Source organism: Electrophorus electricus, chromosome 20, assembly GCF_013358815.1.
Source record: "Electrophorus electricus isolate fEleEle1 chromosome 20, fEleEle1.pri, whole genome shotgun sequence".
Classification (NCBI taxonomy): domain Eukaryota; kingdom Metazoa; phylum Chordata; class Actinopteri; order Gymnotiformes; family Gymnotidae; genus Electrophorus; species Electrophorus electricus.
Window position 1 is genome coordinate 9656651 of NC_049554.1, and position 19744 is coordinate 9676394.

Consider the following 19744-nt stretch of genomic DNA (forward strand, 5'->3'; position numbering starts at 1 on the left):
ACTATGGTGGATATTGAGGTTAAATAAATGAACCCCTGAATAAACAGTTCAGGAGACTTGTAGGGTTACGCAAGATCTTCTGGAATAAGTGACACATCTTTCTCCAGTGTTTGCAGAGAAAAACTGCAGCCCTGAGTGGAGGTCACAGACCCCTTGCCTACCCTCTACAGGGGCTGAATAAGAGTTAGCTGGACCATGGAAGAACTCTAATGGGGCAGTTGTGCAGAAGATGCCATTTCAGTGCTGTGAAGCATGCTGTGCTGAAGGGTACTCACTGTTGGAGGGCCTCCTGTAGTTTGACGGTAAGATGGGTGAGCAGCCATTGTGAGACACAGTGCAGTGAGAGAGGTTACAGTTGCGGTTGTTCGCTGGGGCACACGTGATCACAGAGGGCCGATTCTGCAAAAATCACAAGAATGAAAAGGAGTAATACATCAAAACATGCAGCCAAAATAGGGTTTAGGTCAAAGGATATGTTAAGAGTCAGCCCATTCAAACTCATTTGAATTCCATCTTGATTCCATCTTGGGACTTGGACTCAGGATTTGTAAAGCTGCTTTGTGACATCTGTTGTATAAAGTGCTATATAAATAAATTTGACTTGACTTTAATTCTCAAGTGAATGTTTGAAATCGTGCCTTTCAACCTTTCCTGCATTTTTTTATTTCAATATTTTGATTTGTCACAAGCAAACTCTACAAACCCTGCCCCCAATCCACCCACCCCTAAACAGATCAGTGGGGCATCTTAACTCCACTACCAGGCCATTACCTGCTGGCGCTCGACAGGGCTGACGGTGGGTGAGATGGCGACAGTGCGGGCGGCATCCATGCTGTTTTTGGTCAGTGCCAAGGGCTGGTCCATAGCCAGGCTGGGGACATGGGCATAGAATTGGCCCCCATGGAGGCTGAGGGCAGGTGGGGCAGCGGCACGCTCCACAGGGCTGCGGCTGCGTTCCCGGGGGTCCTTGCGGTAGTCCCCGTTGGCAGGCTTGCCCCTGAGAGGAGGAGGGACAAGGGGAGGGATTGTTAGCAGGCCCCCACATCACACACAGCACAAATGGGCACAGCTATTAATACCACTCTCAGCAGGACCCTGGCATGCAACGGGGGAGCCCTCCACCAGCCAGTGCCACATGGTCTCGTCTACCAAAATGCCTTTACATTCCTCTAAATGTGTGGGATTTTCCACTACAGTTTAACAAATTTCAGGTTGCTTCAGAACTTTTTTTTTTTTTTTTTTTTTACAGTTCCTAATCTTCCACACACAGGTCTTTCAAACAAAGTTTGTATTTCAAAGCAAGACCTGTCAAGAAATTAGACCATCTTGGCAGTAAACAGGCCATTTATTTCTGATAATCAAAATGGCTCATTCTCAAGACAAACTCCTGTTAACATCTTTGCTTGCCCTCACCCTCCACCCTAGCCTACCCCCAGCCCGTGGCAAAGAGTGTTGTAGCTCTGGAGTGGCTACTGTTCTGCTGCACAATCTGCCCGTCCCAGAAGAACAGCCTGTCCCAAATGCCAACTGAGCAGAGGCCCAGCAAAGGGGTCTGAACGCACCGCTCAAAGACTTCACGTACACTTTGCAGGAAGAGAACCCAATACCCTTCAGTAAGAGTCGAGCAGGCCCACACAACGGGCCGGAAGAAGAGGGAGGGGCAGTTGAACTTTAATTAGGTAGCAGTGATCGCAAGACTTGTTCAGGAACTTATCAGGGCCGTAGGCCTTCGGGGTTTGCACACAGCTTGGCCTGGAACTGGTCACCTTTAAATGCTCATTTCTTGTAAGGAAGCATTGAGGTGCTAGGCTACCACCATATTTATGGCACATACATACATGTATACACACACCCACCAGTTATTTATCCAGTTCTATATACAGAGGCATGCTACTTTAGAGGCTACTGGGTGCATATTTTGTTGAGCTGTGTGGACTGTGATCCTTGAAATAGTCAGTTACTTGGCAACCAAGCTGGCAAGAAGAACACCTGCAAGTACACCATTATGTGGATCGGAAATGTCTTTTCCCACAGCAACTGATGGTGAGTGAAAGAGAGGAGCTTTCAGTCGATGGTTTAAATCAGCTAGGGTAAAGCCTATGCTCACTCACAGTTCCTCTTTTTCAGCCAATCCAAGAGTTATTCTAAACAGAGGCAGCTACTACTCTAAACAGAAGTTCCCAAAAAAACTAATTATACATTTCGCCACTGTTCAGACACCGAACACTAGACACTGGAATCCAAAAGAAAATACATCTGTGCACAAAATACGGCAACAGAGCAAAGTACAACATAATAAACCAATTATTAGTGCCCCTTTCTCCAACACTGTCCTAGTTAAATAAAGCAGAATCAAAGAGAATTCTTAACTAGAAAGCACAAAATGCTACGGCTGGCATTTTTAAAATTAATAATACTTAAAAGCATTTAACAGATGATAGTTCAATAAAGAGAAAAGCAGCATTCGAGTGCTCTGCATAATATGAAAAAACATGCTCTCTAGTGAAGGTTCCATAACCCTAGATAAATGTAAACAGAGAAGAGGCCCTTTCATACAGTCTTCCAGTTCATCACTGTTCCTTTCACGAGGATTGGTGATCTCCAGGGAGCCAGTTGGCCCAGAAAGGACAGCGGATATCGTCTTATTCTTGGAGGATAGCAAGTAATGAATAAACTCCCATCACAGCTCAGAGAATTGGAAGATGGAGAGGGAATGAACAATGTCCTGAAGTGGAGCAAAATTGAGCTGCTTCTGTGTCCTTGTCCTTCGGCGCTGGAGCGAGCTTTGCTCTCTGGTCTAATCACGAACCTGCTCACTGCGCCTGCTGTAGCCTTAAGACATGTGTGAGCACTTCACCTTTTTCGTCTTTTTGTCTGCTGGGAAGCTGTTAAATGGAAATGGGACCAAGCTGTTGGTCATGTTATACTGTTTTTAAAATGTCTTCAGGGGATAAAAAAAGTACACAGAAAATCATGAACTATTTAACACTATATTCCAGCGCTTGCACATTTTTATAGGAGTGACTGCAAAATGACTAAATATAAAAGTAAATCTACTACACAAATTTAGTTCACATAAACCTCTCATCTGTTTTGATTAGGCAAGGCATAGGAAGGGGGGTGGTACTCGCCCAACTTTTTTTAATCCCTGCCAAAGAGCGTGAAGGCAACCCAGCATCCTCCCACAAGCAAGCCTGGGGCCCCTAGAACTTGGCAAGCAGTGTAGTGCAAAATAAATAAATAACAAAAGGGAAGGGCTAGGGTTGGCTGCACTTCCTCCTTTAAAAAAGGTTTGGGAGCTTTCAGATCTCTGTGTTTATTAATCGATAACGATGTAACTGCACTGAGTGAAAAGGGGTGAACTGTGAGAATAAGGAGTTGGCATAAAATGGTGGAAAGCATGCATGAAAACTTGTGACCTAGGGTTAGACCCAGTTTTTTTTTTTTTATGCTCTTGGGTTTTGAGCAGCATACAATTAGTGGGAATGAGCTGTGCTGTCTTAAACTGGTTATTCACAGGCATCTATTAATTTTAGAATCATAGCTAACCACAATGCATAAAATGATAAAGTAATACTTTGACTATAAAATTTTAGCTCTCCAATCTTCCTTTTAAGGTCTGCTTTATTGTCAATGGTCTCGTGTCACTTTAACAAGCCAACCTCAGATAGAAATCCATGCACAATAACTTCCAGTCAGTCAATCAGCCCCCTGAAAAAGAGACTTTTGTAGATATTTTTCTTGTATTTTTTTAAGGTTCAAAAGCTTATAGTTTTGAGAAGGTATGCCTGCTCAGTAATGCAGCAGGCCTACTTTGAATTTTACAGAGGTGATGTACGTTCTGAGAAACTGTCCTCGGATGCAGAACCTGGGCATTAAAACTAGTGACATTTTCTCACAATAGTATTTCAGAGTAGCTCAGGGAAACAGCTCGCTACAATCTTGGCGTAGCACTTCTTTAGTTCTCCTTTAACTCACTGGAACCTCACCCTCAGAGATACAGGAAACATCTGGGAGAAATCAAGCTGAGGAAAGCAGAACCACAGGACACAAGCACAGCCTTGAGAGGCTCTGCTCCAACTGATGTAGACTTCCCATATGCCCTTTACCACCAAATATTTTGCTCTCCGTCTGACAATGTTAAATAGGAAGTACTTACTCTTATCAGTCACTGAAGCCAAATTTGTAAGCTTTTCAGGTTAAACTGTTAAGTTGTATTCAGAGCAGTACAGCTACATACAAACCATCCTCCTTCCAAAATACTAGTACACTTAACTAATGTGATCTATTCTTTGGGTGGGAGTCATAAAGACCAACTATGTATTTTCCCCAAGATTTTGGTGAGTAAGATTAACCTAGACACATTGTACATCATAGTCAGATTCTGAGAACTCTCCACTTTGACAGTAAATTCAATGACTTGTATAGAGGTGGTTAGCCAAGTGACATTACTCTTATTCAGTCACCAGTAAGACACTAACAAAGAAACTCTGGGAGACTTTGGCTCAATATAATAAAGTGTAGCAAAAAAGTACAAACCTCAAATTGAAAATTTCAGGATAATCAAATTTCCTTACAACATAACATTTTGTTATATTGGACATGCCTCTATCTGAGTAATGCTTCTAAATAATACTAGTTGCTGAACAATTTCTGCTATAGAAGCAATTCTTTTACCTTAATAATAGTATGCCAATATCCAGGCGCAGTTGATTTCTCACTGCATGTACACTAGGCAGAAATGAGCAGCAAACGATGATTTTACAAGGCCAAACCACTCTGGCATTGGCTTTTCTCCACTCCCCAGTTGGCAGACCCAAGAGGCATGAGAAATACTCACTCTGAAAGTTCCCAGCAGAGAGCAGAGAGCTTCCACAACAAGTTCCTAGCTCAGACAGAACCATTAACACAACAGCAGCTATGCCTTCTTTCCTAGTTCCTTTACTAATAGGGTCCAGTAGACACCCCAGAGAACTCAAGACATCAGAGTTCTCTTGGAGCCAAACGCAAAGTTCATGCTTCTTAATTTTTGATGTGGCAATCTATCTACAGAATATAACATATACATGAAATAAAATGAACTATATTTAATTTTAGGTGTTTACAAATTAACCCTAAACCATAGCCGAACATACGTACTAATTGATGGAGGTTGTGTTTAAGGTGGACTGGTGTTGGAAGTGGGAGAAAGCTGAGGTGGCAATGTCTGCAGGGCCCTGAGCAGGAGGTGTGGGACTTTCACTGCAGTGGGGGCGTCTCCAGAGGAACAGGCCAGAGCAGGCTTCCAGAACACAGTGGGCTGAAAGGACAAGGGGGCCTTTGTTTTCCACTCGGCAGTGAAAAGGAGAAAATAGCCCCGGCCTGACATCAGGCCCACTCGACAATGCTGCATCTCCCTCCGCTTGGGCCTTTCATTACCCCCACAAGTGAGCGGCTGCATGTGTTTCTCTTGTTTTTCAATTGCAATCGACACTATTTGAGAAGTATCTTCTTATATGTGCTTATTGCTTTAATGTGGTTATGTAACATGCTTAGGATAGCCTATTACCAAAAAAATTGACCAAACTAATGAAATAAAGCAGGTTTTGTCATTATGAAATATGGGCATAAACTTCAAAAGACCCCCCCCAACCCCCACTCAGCTGCACTGCTGAGTTCTCTGGACAAAAGATTGTAGTGAGCAAGAGAGAGATGTTTTCTCCAACCCCCACTTATCTGTTCTGCTCAGCCAAAGGGCTTGCCCTTCCTAGTAGAGCACAATAATAGAAACATGAGCTGCCACCACTGTTGCCTCAACCCCACGGTGTCAGGTGTCAGCAACATACTCCCCAGGGGAAGAAAAAAGAAAAAAATCTGCAAGAGTTACAAAACTGGCTGAGGGGAATTGTGGACTTCATTATGAAACTAAAAACTGCACATAACCATGTGCAAAAATGAAGTGGGGCTTGTGCTGTTTGACATGAGTTCCAGAAGGTTTATATATGAAATGTAATGAGGAGGCCTACAGTGGACTGCTGTATGCGAATGGAAAGGGCTTGCTGTGACAGTGACCGTCACCCTCCAAAGGGGAGAATGGTGTACTTGGGAATGTTAAATGGGTGCTCGTTAGTCTAGTGGTCAGAGCTCACATTTATCTCCTGTCAGATCTGGGTCCCAGGTAGGGTGGCTGCCTTCAGCCTTCGTTAAACATGGTGTCAGAATTGGGATGGCAGTGAACCCATTGGGAGTGTGCCCCAGGTTGATGAACCCACCCCTGCTGTGAGGGGATGGTGTAGCCCAGTGTGAGGACCTTGATGAGGGGCATGGGCATGGCCCTGGTGGAAAGGGCTGTTGTGTGTGAAGGGACACATGGACAATGTCACACACAGGGGACACTCTCCGGAGGTCAGAGGTGAAGGCAGTGTGACAGGGGCTTCCGCTCTCCAAAGGGGAGGAGGTGTGTCGGAGACCGTCACTTAGGAAGGTTAAATGGGTGATATGCCAGAGAGCTGGCTCTTTGGTCTGATGGTCAGCACTCATGTTTACATCCTGTTAGACGCCCCGTGTAGGGTGACTGCCTTCAGCCTTTGTTACACTTGTTCTGATGTGTAAAAACAACTCCAGAACCTGCCTTCTCACTGTTCATTGGCTGGCCCAAAGTGTCAAGGCAAAAAAATAATAATCATGTAAACCGCAAAAACATTGCACAGAGTGCATTATAGTGTGTTTTGTTTTACACATGAAACAATTTGCCTTTCATTTTACATGGCATAAAGTCATATTTATTCATGATGGGGGATTCTGCTGAGGTTTGCAGATTCGTGCACCATGCTACAAGCATGGGCATTGACCCTTGCATAATAACCACTGTATTTCAGGCCCACTTGCCCATCAACAGCAACAATCTAATGCCGGCTACAAATGCAAAATGAAACCGCACAGCCAGAGAACACAAAAGCAAGGCCTGGAGCCTTTTTCTTGATGGAGTCCCAACCCAGAGATCACGTTATCACATTACGATGGGCTAGCAGCAGTGAACGGGAGGAACGGGAGCATGGAAGGCTTGAGGGATAGGTAGCGGTGCAGAAGGTGGGAGAGCCTAAGAATGCAAATGCTGTGCAGGCACAGGTGAAATGCTCAGTGCTTTTACCCAAACTACCTTTAGCACCAATGGGCCAGTCGTGTAGGGTCCGAAAGGGCAGATTTCAGTCTCAGTGCCCACGCTGAGCCCCAACAGCTGACAAACAAGAAGCAGTCAAGCTCTGCCTTTCACAAAGAACATCTTTCAATCTAGAGCAGTTTATTCTCTGAAGCCTGGGCTCAGGATAAAAGGCCCCAAGTATAAAAGTGGCATAACAGAAGTGTGGTGTAAACTTGGGAGCTCAGTTCCAAAAAAGAGAAAATAGCCTCATTGGGCTGAGACAGAAACATCTGGCAACACCCAGAGGCCATGGCCCCAAGGTTCTGAGGAGACAGGAACTAAGTGCAGCCGTTGTTCTCTCCCTGTCTAGCACCTTGGCCCTACTTTGTCGCATGCACAGCCAGGCCGTGAACCAGGCATTGCTACTAGGCCTTGCGCCGAGGTGCGTTATTCCACGCTAAACAGCCATGTCTTGTGTCCCATGACTAGACCCCGCTGTTCCGAATCCAGGCAGAAACGTGCGGAATGTGCTGCCACGGCGACATGGACAGGCATCACAGAAAGGGCCATGCGCTGCACTCACAAGACTGGAATGTGAGGAATTTGAGCCTTGACGGCTGTGCCAGCCTTCATGCCCCATTCCCAATCCACTTTCTCCTTTTACCTCCTTTTTTTTTTTCCACTGATAAGACAACAAGAACAGCCCCGCAAATGTGCTTCGAACTTGTCTGCGGGGGAGGGGAACGAGCCAGTGAGTCAGTGCACCAGAAGCAACCCGGAAAACAACTCAGGGTAATGAAGCAGTACTACTTACAACTGCGAGGCAAACAGCCGGCTCATCTTGGCGACATGCTCGTTGCTGCAGTCAAGGTCATCGTCAGCCTGGTCCCCAATGTGCTTCCTCTTGCTGGGGCTGATGGGAGGAGGTCCAGTCCTGTGGCCACTGACTACGGGTGCCAGAGATATGGGCTGCATTCTGGGCTCCCCCCTCAGCGTGGCCTCGCCTGGGCAAAGGCAGAACACCAGAGGTGGCTACTATTAATACAGCTACTGGAGCAAAGTCAATGCTTTATGTGTAAGCTTGGCTCTCTTCATGAAAAGAAAAAGGTAAAACATTACACAGTAGCATTTTTAAGCAGACCATTTCTTGAAGAAAGACTCAAAGATTATAAAACAGTTGAAGGACAAATCAAGTATGGGTAAGCAATGTTCATTTGTCCAATGTCTACTTGAATGTCTATTTAAACAGGAAGGAGAGAAGAAGATTGCTTTAAAATTAAGTCCTAAGAAAAATATCCACTTAGTACACAGTCAGTCACTGTTCTTTTCATCTTAACAGCTCACTTACACAAAGTGAAGACAATCACAGAACTCTGTACAATGCAGTAAAAGTGTTCAAGATCTACGCTGCTTTCGTTGTGTCCGAGTGTGCACAGAAATCTTGACTATACAATGTATGAATAACACTTTATGGACTTTGTGGAGCAAGACTCATGAGATACAGTGCAGCACATTTACAGTGCACACTGTGTGGGAGGCAGGCAGGAAAATTACAACTGGCAGTGTCTAGCAACTGGGACTTTCCACTTGGGATGAGGTTAGCTAGACCCAAAATTGAGTTTTCAGAAGATTTATTGAGCAAAATCCAAGGGCAACAGTCGTACTCTGAGTAGCTGCTGGGAAAGGAAAGGAAAAATGGTTTTGCGCTGCAGTCCTTTGACTTCTTCATTAATTGTATTTAGCCCTCTTATGTGTACCGAAAGGGCTCAAATTCTGCATAATGAATAACTTAACACAAAACATGCTCTCAACAAGAGCAGTATCGAAGCCAACCAACATGTAAATCTGCACCACAGACGAGACGCGTCGCGAGGTACCTCCCAAAATGAGCGGCCTATTTTCCTGACTGGCATGTTTCGGCTCGTCTGTCCACGCTCCATGGCAACAGGGATGACATCATTGTTTTTGGCAGGGAGTCAGCAGTCAGTAACACAGAGAGATGGCTGCAAGCTTGTCTAAGGCAAAGCATTAGCCAGCCGCACAAAGACCCCGATACATGATATCTTATCTGTGCCTGTCTCAGGAGAAGTTGTCCAATAGGGGGTGGGGAGCAGGGCAGAGCCACAAGCTATTGTGAGGTATTGGTGAGCGATCCATTACTACTGAATTACAGTTTACAGCTAAGTGACAGAATAGAAAGGAGGAAAACTACACGCTTTCAGGCAACTTTTGTTAGAAGACATAGTTTACAAAAGGGCTCTTCCAGCATCATGCTTCTTTCAGATGTGAAAGAATGACAGAACTTGCATAACTTATGAGGTGAGGGAGCTTCAAACCCTTACAGAATTACCCTCTTCACCCCACTTGTTGAATTTCACACCAACTCCAAGTATTGTGAATAGACAGAGGGGGTTCTCTGCCAAACATTGTACAGTAACCTATTCTAGGAACAGTGGGAGTCATAAAAGATCTCCATCAGTGTCCGGAAAGATGTGCTTCATGTTTGATCTGCTGAAAGGCGGTCATTAAGAGAAAATGATCAAAGGCAAGCCCTCCTAGACACTTCAAACGTCAGGCCAGGATGGGATTTTGTTACAGATGCAAGCCAACCCACCCCCACTTACCCCACACACTGCTTTAGAAAGCAAAAAAAGGCCTCTCTTGGCAAATGATATTTTTGGCAGCCATACTTGGCAAGTGAGAGGGAGCGGAGACACCTTGATTTTTAAAATGTGTGTGTGTGTGGCTTGTGCTTTCAACCAACTTGATCGTACTACGGATGTTTGCAGACAATGATATTTCCCTTACTGTGCCTGAAAGTTGATATGCCATCCCAGCCGAGCAGCTTGCCCCCCCATTCAGAACACCAACAATGGTGGACAAACAAGCGGGGCTCCCTATGTATAAAGTGAATGCATGGGAGTGACTGGAAAACTAAGCAGGCTTGGGTCACCTTCCCATTGTTGCCAGGTCTCTGTAGCCTTTTGCTCAGCAGGGGGAAGTGACAGTAGCGTTTCACCGCCAGCCCACTGGCTCTGGGTTAAGCTCTGCCTGCAAGCGGTGAGGCAGCAGTGTTGAAACCACTGTGGCACACCAGCACATTGCCCCAGCATACTGCACCCATGGGGGTATAAAGTAAAGTAAAAAAAAAACAAAAAAAAACACAACAATAGCAACAACAAAAAAAACATGTTCTATAAATGATTTTGTTGCTGTACTTTTACAAGGCAGAAGAATTAACATTTTTCACTCAGGAGTACACAATATTAATAAGCTTGTTACATCACGAACCATCTGGTTACTGACAAGTCTAGATGCTGTCTTCATTAATGATGCATTGCAGGCGATCTGCTACTGGACCTCTAGAAGTTAGAATTCCATTGTACTTTTATGTTATTCATGCACACACACACACAAACATTTAGGAATTAACTTAATTTTTACCTGACAAAACCTCTGAGAAAATGACACTATTCCTCTCTCATCTTTATAATTTTACATTTTTTAAAACACCAAACTCCAAGACCAAAAGATGGCACATAAAGATCAGAAATAGTACATATGTCCTTTGGTGATCCAACATTTACTGGTCCTGGACTGCATGTTAAAATGACTGCTAGACATCTCCGTGGATATGCGAGTAACTACTTAATAAACAAAGAGGATCGGTCAATACTTTCGGACCAACCGAACACTCAGTGCAGGCTCCGTTTATAGCTCAATTCTAGATGCTTCGACTCACTTTCAACTCCAGTTCAGAGTGCAGATGAATACTGAAGTGGGTAGAAGTGCTCCCAAGGTTGCACATAGGCCTATTTTGAGAGATGATGCACTGTGCTTGGTGCACACAAGCAGTAATAGATTAGCCATGTGCCCTGGCCAATTCTTTGGAACGCATCGAAAATAGCCGGAAGGCCTGCCATACTGCAGCGGGCAAAAAGAAGCTGCGATTGTATATTTCCATCTGCTGTCGCCAGGTCACATGACCCCACCGTCCGAGAGAAGAGCATTCTGGTAGGGCAATGCTACCAAAACCCAGAACAACACTGGGTTTGCTTAACATCTGTTCTAAGAAAAATGCACGGCAACGTGCCTGAGCAGCAGCAATAGACGCGAAGACCAGACCTGACAAAGAGAGACAGAGAGAGAAAGACACACAGAGAACCCTCCAGGCATGGCTGGTCATTCAGCCATGTGCTTTTGCTGGCCATTATTCATTGACCGTGGTTATCTTTAAAGAGATATCTGAAAACAAGGACAAGTCGTCAGCTATTCAGTGCAGAAGAAGCCCTGCTGCAGTCAGATGAATGTGAACTAATGCTGCTCGAGGAGCCGGAAATGGTAAAACGCGAGTATTGTCAAAGTTGAGTGCTGAAGAATGCCACTTTTCAGAAGAAAAAAGGAGACCCTGGTTACAAATCATTAAGTAGTGCTTGCTATGATTCAGAACATGTCATGCATAGGATGTAACTTATGAGAAGCAAAATTATTTGGGCAGTAGTAGCTCAGTGGTTAAGCCACTTGACTTGTAATTGGAAGGTTGCTGGTTCAAGCACCACCTTTGCCACTGTTGGACCCCTGAGCAATGCCCTTAACCCTCAATTGCCTGAGTTGTACTCAGTCATAATTGTAAGTTGCTTTGGATAAACGCGTCAGCTAAATGCCTTAAATGTAAATATTTGTGCCCAAGTGTCAGAGTAGAACATTGCTATTTGTAATAAGATGCTAAAACCTACATCCCCAAAAAGAGGCTCTCTAAGTTATTCCCATTCTGTTTTTCACGTATATTACAGAAGGGACATTATGTTAACCAAGTGCAAAGAACTACCCATGTTGTAAAAACTGTAAGAATTAAATCTATAATATTATACAAGTGGCTGCACTTACACAAAGATACCAGCCATCTTTAACCTATTCAGTTTCCACAAAATCTGCTGCCTATCACTTTGGGTAAAATGTTCATACTGAAATTTTAAATGCTGTTTTATAAATAACATACAAATTGTAGTAGATACTGAGTAATGGAATTAACATAAGGAGCTAGTCATTGAAAATTACAGTTGGTGATGCCACTACCCAGCAAGAGTTTAGCCCAACCTCAGATTACATGATCACTGAACATTTTACCTGCACAAATGCCTAATTTCTGATGATTTAAGGGCTGTGGGGGTCTGCACATCGGCAAAATATCAACTCTAAAATTTCTCCCACCTTGGCTTACAAGGTAAATTAAGATGAAAATGAGAAAACACCATATGCTGTATTGTCTACTTAGTTCACAAAGTAATGAAACATTCATAACCATTCCAAACTCGAGATGTATTACAACAAACGTTCTGGCCTTTTTAAAAGTAAAAAAGTCTAACATAGCTTCCCCTGTATAGCTTTGTTTGATATCAAAAAGGCAGAGCTGACAAAAAAGCCTTCAATTTTTCATGCTAGAGCAAAACACGTGTGGCCTGGGACCTGGAAAAGAGTCTGGATCACATTTCTTCTCTCGACAAGTGATGGCTGACAACAGGAGGTTGGTACAGCATGGTGCAGAATAGAAGTTTACCCCCCCCCCCCCCCACTAACACCACCCCTCCAGTCCAGACGTTCAATCTCTTACATACTTCGAATCTGAATTATCTCACTATTGAAAAACAGTTATTTTCCCTTTTCAGATTTAGGCAAAACAATTTTTTTTACTAAAATACATAAAGTTTGATTGTTTGTTTACACTAACACTGCACGACTCTACCATAATGTATGTTAAGAAGTAAAATAATCCTGAAAAAACAGATACACAATACAGGAGAGATCAGAAAACAACAGACATAATACCAGAATAACGGCAGTGAATAAGACATGGAATGAGCATAGGTAAGTAAACATTCAAACACGTGGTTCATCTCTTAAAGTAAGCTGTTTTAGGCAAAAAGGGGGGAAAAACAATCTGGGGAAAAATGCAATTTCAAAGCATTAAGAATTTGACACAGTGAAATTTATCAACAGCTCATTTGCGCGATAAGACTAGAAACAGCGCAGGTTGTTCAAATTCATCAGTGTTGACTGACGTAGCCCATCAAGTTTAGCGCTAAAGTTAGCCTAATAACGAAAGAACTGGATAAAACATTTGCTGAAACGTCATCAGGTGTGTTTTAGCTCATTTCAAAACGTCCCATAGATGTCTAACCGAACGCTGCTACGAATTAACGAAAAAGTTCGTAAAATGTTACAAATGTAATGGGTTTAACTTTACTAGATAGTAACCCTGAACGCGGTCGATAGTAGAAATTCTAGTGCAGAACTGTCCTACGTCATGCGCGTTCACCGCGTTACGCTAAAATTTAGCCAAAGTAGCAAATTTACGACGACCCACAACAGTAAAACGAGAATTGCTTGTTACCTTCGTAGCATAAAATGCCGATATTGTTGTTCATTTTGTCCAAGTACTGGTAGTTCAACAGGTCCATCTTCGTAAGAAGCATTTATCAAGCTAGCAAAAAGCCCAGCTTTTTTGCTTTCGACACAAGCGCTGAGAGGGTGAGTACGAGCGTTCAGAAGTCGTCCTCCAAGCTAAAGGCCCAGCCTTTAAACTTCTCTCGTGGCTCAGCCTTATTTCAACCCGTCAAGGGTTGTGTACCTTAGCGAAAGGTGTTTACTCGACTTTCGAAAGACTTAAGAAAAAGTTTTAGCGATTAAACTGGACTGAAAATTATTTCATATGGGACTTAGGGTTGCGCCAGTTCTCCTCACAGCCCGCTGTAAGTCGACTGCACTGCCACTGACACGCAGGCTATGCTTGGTATGACTCGAATGTACACCCGTTTCCTCTAGGCAGCGCTTCGGCCACTGGGCATGCTCGCTAAATCCCTGGAGCGCCTCAAATGTCAGAGATTTTTCCTGAACAAGATCAGCCTCCACAACTCACAGAGTACAGTGCGCGTAATGGGGGGGTGGGGGCGAATAGACACAAAAACAAGGGAGGGGCTGTTAAAACTCTGTTGTGGTAAATGTAATACAGACCCGCCTATCAAGAAAAAAAGAATACTCTCAAACCATAAATTAATGCTATATTCCTGTAAAGATAAGGAGTGCATGCTCTATACATCTGAAGCTACTGAAGAAATGAAGAAAGGTAGTCTACTCTAACCTGAAATTACTAACTAATAACAGTTGCGGGAAAAAATCATCTTTACTTATTTAAATGCTCATCACTCTAAAGACTTGTAAATCATTCAGGCATTTGTAAACGAACTTCATTAATAAAATCATTATGCATACGATATTCAGATCAAAAGCTGTCTAGTAATGCTTTACTGCCCTCTAGCGGCAAATACTCTGCATCCTGTAGTCTGCATCCTGTAAATCAAGACACCTAGTATACTAGCAAACTAGGATGTTAAAAATAATCACGGTGTATTCATTATGTTTATTTGAAATGACATGCAAACATTTCAGTATTCAGTCTCTAGGGATCTGACCCATTTCCATATTTTGTTCAATTTCATGTTTTTAATTACATCTGATGTTTATCACCAATCTGTAGTTTAAGGAAAATAGCAGCTGGAACACCCTTGTTCTAAGACAGCAATAAGTGTGTTCATGTATTAAATGTAAATGTTCATGTATTAAATCAATAACTACCAACGAAGTAAAACAATGTTCCTATATTTTTATATTTTGGTTGGAACTGCAAGCATGGCTAGGCTCATATTTCATTAAAAAAAAGGCTAATTTTGCATGCGAGACACAAATCAGGCACAAATAGGTCATATGTACATAGTCATCCCCATGCTATAATGAGTTTTTTCTGTGCAATAAGATACTGTAAAGAAGGATGCATTAACAATTGACATAATAGCCCTTAAATTTAAATTGTTCAAAATAGATTTTCAGAATAGAATATTATATGCACAAAGATAAAGCATTGTTTTACAAGAAAAAAATCTAATTTCACATATTTACTTTGCATTTTAAATGAGAAAGGCATAAACAAGTGTCTAACTGTTTGTGACCAAACATTTGACCTGACCTTTAAAATGACACTAGGACTGTCCTGTAACACTTAATAAAACTCAGTAACACTGCACAAGTCATAATCTACTCAAAGAAACTAATAACCTAACTTGTATTTTTATTTATTTGTGTAGCATCACTTACTGCTGCTGCAACATTCAATTCTTACATGACTGATTTAGGATTAACTTGGTAAATCTGTATGTTGGGGTTTTGGATTTTTTATGCATTTAATAATCTCCTACAGTGGTCAACAGTTTCAGTCACAGAGTGTACTCTCATACTCCAATCCCAGCCATGATGTCAGCAGCTATTAAAAACAAAAGGAACTGCCCACTGGCTTCATTTTCTCAATTTTTCCCTTAAAAAAGATAGTGTTCTTGCATTCTTACCCAAATTCTAAAACGCTGTCCTCCTTTAGCAGAAATGAGGACAAGTGAAGGTTATAGCAGGGACTCTGTTCTGACCCCATCTAATCTAGTTGATTATGTCCCGCATGCATCAAGGTGGAGCGGTAGAGGGTGGGGCGTTTTGGCCCACTTTGGCCCACTGTTTTAGCTCTAGGAGGGTTCTCGTGCATGAACCACTCATTTCTACACACACATCACAGAATCTTAATGGGGTTTAGGTCTGGCCATACAAAAAATTTAGGGTTTTTATTGTTGTGAACCACTCTGATGTACAGTTACCATCCTGTGCTTTACATCCTCTGAACTGGTTGATATTGACGAAGATAATTCTTTTTTGATCATCTTTGATCAGGTTTGATTAATTTGCACGTACGGTTCTATAGTGTAGCTGCATTTGCAGATGTCCATTATCTAATCTTGCTTTCCAATGGTACATGAAAACTGATGACAAAGATAAGGAAGGGCTAGTTGAATAGTGGTCTGATAAATGTTTCTCTGACTGGAACAAGTTTACTTGAACTTTGAAGGTTTTACAACTCTGAAATGCTCCAAGATGGGCCTTAGAACAGGATTATGTCATTAGCTAAAGGAATGCCATTTTAGACAACAAACAATGAATCTTTTGAAATACTCAGAAAAGGCTGTTGGAAAGTTGACCATCAGTGGTTCAGGCAAGCCTCCTGCTATGAAAAAAATATTCAAAAATAGTATTTTTTACTTGCATGAAGCAGCCACTTGTCTATTCATGTAGCTTCATCATTGAGGCCAGAGGAACTCTGTTCTATCTGTAAAGAGCATTCAAAAACCACACCACCTTCAGGTTTTTGTGCCTGCCATGGCACACGATTTCAGTTCCCCATATTTTTAAAGAAGGAAAGCTCTTTAGTGAAATCTGGCCCATAAGGCCCAGCCCTTGAGCACTCTAGTACTCAGATGCTGTGGAAGTCCATTATGCATCAGGTGCCTTGTATTAAGATAGCAAGCAAAGTCTTTTGTAAGGTGGGAGATCTCTAGGTTCATAGTTAAGCACTGCTGAGAAATTCCTTGTTCTGTACCTGGGGTCTACTCAGTGAGAATGCCCATTATGCATTAGCACAGATAATGATGAGGTAATTATTTCTACATCAGTTCTTACAGTGTTGTGCAGCTGCTAGATTCACACTGAGCCTGTTTACAGTAAATATCAATATTTAAATTCATGACTGCACAAACACAATATTGTTCAAAATTCCTGCAGTTATTATTGTCAAAATGGTGCAGCCCTAAACATGTTGTATTGAGTGGCAAACTGCTGTGTTATATTTAACCATTCACCTGCACCAAGAGAAATTCCTGGTACACTTCATGCTTGGTGAATTAAGATTCTGATTCTGATTTTGCATTTGGTCTAGTGATGGTACCTTACCCTGGTTTCCTGATATTTAATTTTCAATTCTTTATCACGTCAACAGATCCAATATTTCGCCCTAACAATTGAGTGTACCAGCATGAACCAGGAAGTGATTCTGCAATGCCGTAGCAAATTCTGAGACTTTACACCCAGTTAACCTTTAACTGCCTGCTGTATTCTCAACCAAATGCAGCCAATGCATGAAAGCCCAGAAGCAGCAGGGGGGATTATTGAGGGTGGTGCCATGCTTTTCAATTGACCTCTCTCATCATCAAGATTGCAGCTCCCTCTCTAACTTGGCTCTCTAGGCCGAAGGGGATTAAAGGTCTATTCACATAGAGGGCCTAACTCCCTCAACTCTCCCTAAATCTGCCCCCACAGACCTGTCAATACTAAGGAAAATGCTTCTCATTGGATTTAGAGAGCCATTGTCTCGTATTTCACACACTTGGCAGAAAGGCCACGCCAAGTCTGAACAGTGCCTCCATTGAAAGAGCTGCTTAATCCATTGTTTTCAATTGTGGGTATTTCCCCCCCCCCCCCATTTTGGATGCAGCAGTGGACTAACGATGTAGAACTGGGCAGGAGTAGCCTCCATAACCATAACCTCCGTAACCTCCTCAGTCTTTTACTCCAAAACAAGGGAAATCAGATTTGCCCAAATAGGACTTGGCTGAGCACAGAAGCTCAGATAAACTAGGATATAATGATCAACCAAACCCACCCTCTCGTACACCCTCGAAAAACATACAATGTTTTATGAGGACAACTGAAAAAACTTTTTAAAAAGTAGATCATCCATCCCTGAGCTGAAAAGATTTCAGCATTGAAATCGAGGTCATTGTTTTACCTAATGTCTTGTGTCATAATCCAAATGCCCCCCAAAAAACATAGAAGACACCATGAATATCAGAAAAGCCCACAGCCATTCTGGAAAGGGTTGTGGTTTTGCTTAATGTGCTGAGCATTAGCACAAAGCCAATGACAGGTTCTCTGGGCTTTTTGAGAAGATGCGGGTCAGTACGCTCAGCATCAGTCCCTCATGGACTGTTTAGAAAGCTGTTAAAATGGTTGCTTTGTTCATGCAATGGGTACACTGAGTAACAGCAAGCTATGGTGGTTAAATCTTATGCAACACCAATATTTTTTTTTCTCCAAGAAACAAGGTCTTGATAGAGATGGTTTTTTAATTGAGCTGTTTGGTTAGATTCCTTGACCCTTAAAAGATTCTCTGATCCACCAAAGGGGACTGGTATGATTGTAATCCAATTCATATGGAAGGTAAAACGTTTGTAACAATATTGAACAAAGAGTTCAAAGTATAAAACTTACAAGTTAAAGTATAAAACTTACAAAATGTATTGAAATAGAACATTATTACTGGGCATTTTCAAATTCTTCATGATGCAACATATATAACAGATTGATCCATGGTCAAATGTATATGCATAATTTTTTTTTGGGGGGGGGGGGGGTGTTAAACTTAGATAAGAAGTCAACATTTACTTGTGATTTTATCATTCAAAAAAAACATATTACATAAAAACATAAAAGAACATCTTAAGTTTAAAAGTTCAAGCAATGCACTTGTTTATCAGAAAACACATTTTCATCATATCAGCATTAGCGCATGTGTAATGATAGAATATGATTTTGCTATACTGCTGTCTACGTACTCCAACCACTAGCCCAGTTTCCGTGCCATCTGAGCAACCACGACCGCATATTGCCAACCTGTGGTCGCAGTTCAAGAGCAACATTATGCAACCACTGGTATCAGGCTCAAGCTCATAATTACAGCGAGGTAGTGAGCATGAGCGATACCCCAGAAGCTTCGCCCACTGCAGGTGAGAAGGGCGCATTATATACACATCTAGGGGGATGGCATATTGTTCCTGTTGTGCTGAGAAAAAGAAACCAGATCCTCTCTGCTGCAGGCAGTCTGGTCTAGGACAGCACAGGGAAATGAACACAGGAGACAGGTGCACCTCAGGGTAGAGCTGCGAACACACCCACAGTGAAACAGTGTCTACAGACGCCCCAGAACCCGCCTAAGATCAACGGTGCACCAGAACACATTTTTAACAAGGAGGAGAAAGAGCTGTTTCGTTTGAAAACTGCTGTTACATTTAGGAACTTTTAATAAATTGTATCTAATACAAATGTTAAATATATAATACTAGCAATAATAATAAGTCCTGAATGTCCTAATTTGATATGTGCCTTCAGCAGTAGTCATTTGTTTGGAAGTATTATTTATTCTTATATAAATCATTCATATTTATACTCAGAACTTAGTGACTTAGTGTCCCCAGTACCCCCACTCCCCAAATAAATTGAATCAATGAATGGATGAATAACTCCACACACATCACACACAGCAACCCCCACTAGAGCCCTAGATTCCTGACAGTTTGTCAGCTGCGTGGCTCGTTGGTTTCCAAGGCTCAGCAGAAGACCCCCAGCCCGGACCACTGAAACCTCAGTCTGCTTTTTCTGAAGTTCTGCTGTTAGATTGGGATTAAAATCTTGACTGATTCTCTGAACCCTGGCACACGGGATGGCAAGATTTAAGAGAGACTTGGCTTTGGATTTTTGCCACTGCAGTTTACACAAACAAGTTGTGCTAGTCAAAGTTGTGCCAGAAAGTGACACCCACAAAACAGTTATGTTTACTTGTTCGGTTGCTGGCCTTTGCATTTTCAGTAGCAGAATAGTGAACAAACTAGTAGGCCTGTCAATCAGCACCAGAACTCTGACTGATCCTTACACAGATGAGGCAACACAGCACTGTGCACAGTTAGTATCAAGATTAATTGA

At 42.5% G+C, this 19744-nt stretch overlaps 1 protein-coding gene across 2 annotated transcripts in view; it reads right to left on the reverse strand.

The window, feature by feature from the left end:
• vgll4b (vestigial-like family member 4b) overlaps positions 1-19744 on the reverse strand; it is a 29188-nt gene that overhangs the window by 2857 nt on the left and 6587 nt on the right. The window contains exons 1-4 of one of the 2 annotated variants that reach the window (XM_027029329.2): positions 13512-13996; positions 7935-8124; positions 772-997; positions 276-399 (exon numbers count right to left, since the gene is read on the reverse strand). In XM_027029329.2, the coding sequence (XP_026885130.1) occupies positions 276-399; positions 772-997; positions 7935-8124; positions 13512-13593 (622 nt within the window). In that variant the 5' untranslated portion in view covers positions 13594-13996. Of the gene's footprint in view, positions 1-275; positions 400-771; positions 998-7934; positions 8125-13511; positions 13997-19744 lie in introns of those variants that run through there. The other variant, XM_027029331.2, reaches the window with a different exon arrangement.